Source organism: Argentina silus (genome assembly GCF_951799395.1).
Source record: "Argentina silus genome assembly, chromosome: 17".
Taxonomy (NCBI): domain Eukaryota; kingdom Metazoa; phylum Chordata; class Actinopteri; order Argentiniformes; family Argentinidae; genus Argentina; species Argentina silus.
The window spans coordinates 521,427-523,926 of NC_139671.1; the positions used below are offsets into that span (position 1 = coordinate 521,427).

At 52.2% G+C, this 2,500-nt stretch overlaps 1 protein-coding gene across 1 annotated transcript in view; it reads left to right on the top strand.

The window, feature by feature from the left end:
• Window position 1: 1 nt before the first annotated feature.
• ptprk (protein tyrosine phosphatase receptor type K) overlaps window positions 2-2,500 on the top strand; it is a gene marked incomplete at its 5' end in the record, with an annotated part of 74,407 nt that continues 71,908 nt past the window's right edge. The window contains 3 exon segments of the mRNA XM_083688716.1: window positions 2-41; window positions 44-100; window positions 103-125. Of these exon segments, the coding sequence (XP_083544842.1) occupies window positions 2-41; window positions 44-100; window positions 103-125 (120 nt within the window).

Below are 2,500 nucleotides of genomic sequence, written 5' to 3' on the forward strand. Positions count from 1 at the left end.
CAACATCCTGGTGAAGGTGAACAAGGGCCCCATCGCCAACCCATCTGGAACGTCACCAGCCACACCGGCAAGGACTGGCTACGCGCTGAGCTGGCCGTCAGCACTTCTGGCCCAATGAGTACCAGGTACGCCATATGCATGCACCATGTGCATGCACCTTACGCATGCACCTTACGCATGCACACATACACCGTAGGCATGCATGCACACACCGTAGGCATGCATGCACACACACACGTGCGCACACACACAGACACACACCATACACATGCACACGCAAGCACACATGCTTGCACTCACACACACACACACACACACACACACACACACTACGCATGCTCATGCAAGCACACAAGCACACACACACACACCATACGCATGCGCCGGCGCGCACACACACACACACACACACACACACACACACACACACACACACACACCGTGACAGCGGAGACAGAGGATCTAAAAGCCAGGTCTGAATTGTAATTTTCCTCAGACAACTTTCTAATTAGTATGAGTCTGAAAAGGACATTAAACACTATAAACGACGGCAGTTAATTATTAAAATGATAATTGAGAGGGCAGAGGCAGCCAGCTGATTCAGTTTGAATGGGGATTAATTAATTCAGATCGGCATTCTTCAAATGTCATATCGATTGTGAGTCTTCTGCAGGACCACGCATTGTTCTAAATGTCAGCCGGGTCAATGAATTAATTAGTTTATTGTGTTATCCATTTATTACCAATTAATTCCACTCACAGTGTGATAAATAAACAGCTAAACTAAATGAAATAAAAGTAAACTGAAGTCAATGACCAACAACGCCATGCATGGGGGGGGGGGGGTGGGGTTGTCATGCATGGGGGGGGGGGTTGTCATGCATGGGGGGGGGGGGGTGGGTTGTCATGCATGGGGGGGGGGTTGTCATGCATGGGGGGGGGGGTTGTCATGCATGGGGGGGGGGGGGTGGTTGTCATGCATGGGGGGGGGGGTTGTCATGCATGGGGGGGGGGGGGTGGGTTGTCATGCATGGGGGGGGGGGTTGTCATGCATGGGGGGGGGGGGTGGGTTGTCATGCATGGGGGGGGGGTTGTCATGCAAGGGGGGGGGGGTGGGTTGTCATGCATGGGGGGGGGGTTGTCATGCATGGGGGGGGGGGGGGGGGTTGTCATGCATGGGGGGGGGTTGTCATGCATGGGGGGGGGGGGGTTGTCATGCATGGGGGGGGGGGGGGTTGTCATGCATGGGGGGGGGGGGGGGGGGGGTTGTCATGCATGGGGGGGGGTTGTCATGCATGGGGGGGGGCGGGTTGTCATGCATGGGGGGGGTTGCCATGCATGGGGGGGGGGCGGGTTGTCATGCATGGCTGTTGTCATGCAGCTTGAGGGGGGGGGGGATTTTTCAGTGTTGACTTGACTCAGGAGGTAGGACTGGGGCACTGTGTCTGTGTGTGTGTGTGTGCGCGCGCACGCACCCCAGAGGGGCCTGGCAGGATATCTATCAGTCTGTGTCATCTAAAGCCAGGCTGACAACCGAACCTCCCAGTCCGGAGGATGGCTGCTCCTGTTTGTGTGAGTGTGTGTGTATGTGTGACACAGAGAGAGTGAGTGTGTGTGTGTGTGAGAGAGAGTGTGTGTGTGTCACACACACACAAACACACACACACACAGACAGACAGAGAGAGAGAGTGTGTGTCTCAGTGAGATATTCCGAGGTGACACCCCACGGCCCAGGGCTCCGTGTCTGAGGGAGTGTAAACCAGAGAGGAGGCTGATACGAGATACTCTGCATCCCCACAGAACTGTTTCTAAAGCCCCGTCTCTCAACATGAGACCTCCATCCCACTCCCTGGTTAGATCAACATTTCGATAACATTGTTACCAGAATATGTATAGAAGTACAGTGGAACCTCGAGATACGAATGCCCCAATATACGAATGTTTTGAGTTACGAATTGAAATTTCGTAGAATTTGTGCTCTGAGATACGAATGAAAATTTGAGATACAAATCCTTTTTTTCCGCGAGAAGTGGCAGCCGCCTGCACACGAACCCTTTTTTTTGAAAATTTGAGATACGAATGTTTTGACTTACGAAGGAAGTCTCGGAACGGATTAAATTCGTATCTCGAGGTTCCACTGTATAACATAACACAAAGTATGTTGCTCTTGCAATCCCCCAGTGCTGGTATCACGGTAGTTGCTCTCCAGCCAGTAAGAGGCAGCTTGTGTTCTTCAGTTACCTTGAGAGTTGTTCTTTGTTGTTTTGTTGCTGTGTACACATCTGGCGTGGTTCCGGCGTTGGGGTGTGAGCCTGTGTCTGTACATCAATAGAAATTACAGTAGATATTCAGACTGACTGATAAATGTTGAGGAGGGAGACTGAACACGTTGGACCAGATTCAGTGCCAGATTCAGTGCCAGATTCACTCCGGATTCAGTGCCAGATTCACTCCAGATTCAGTGCCAGATTCACTCCAGATTCAGTGCCAGATTCACTCC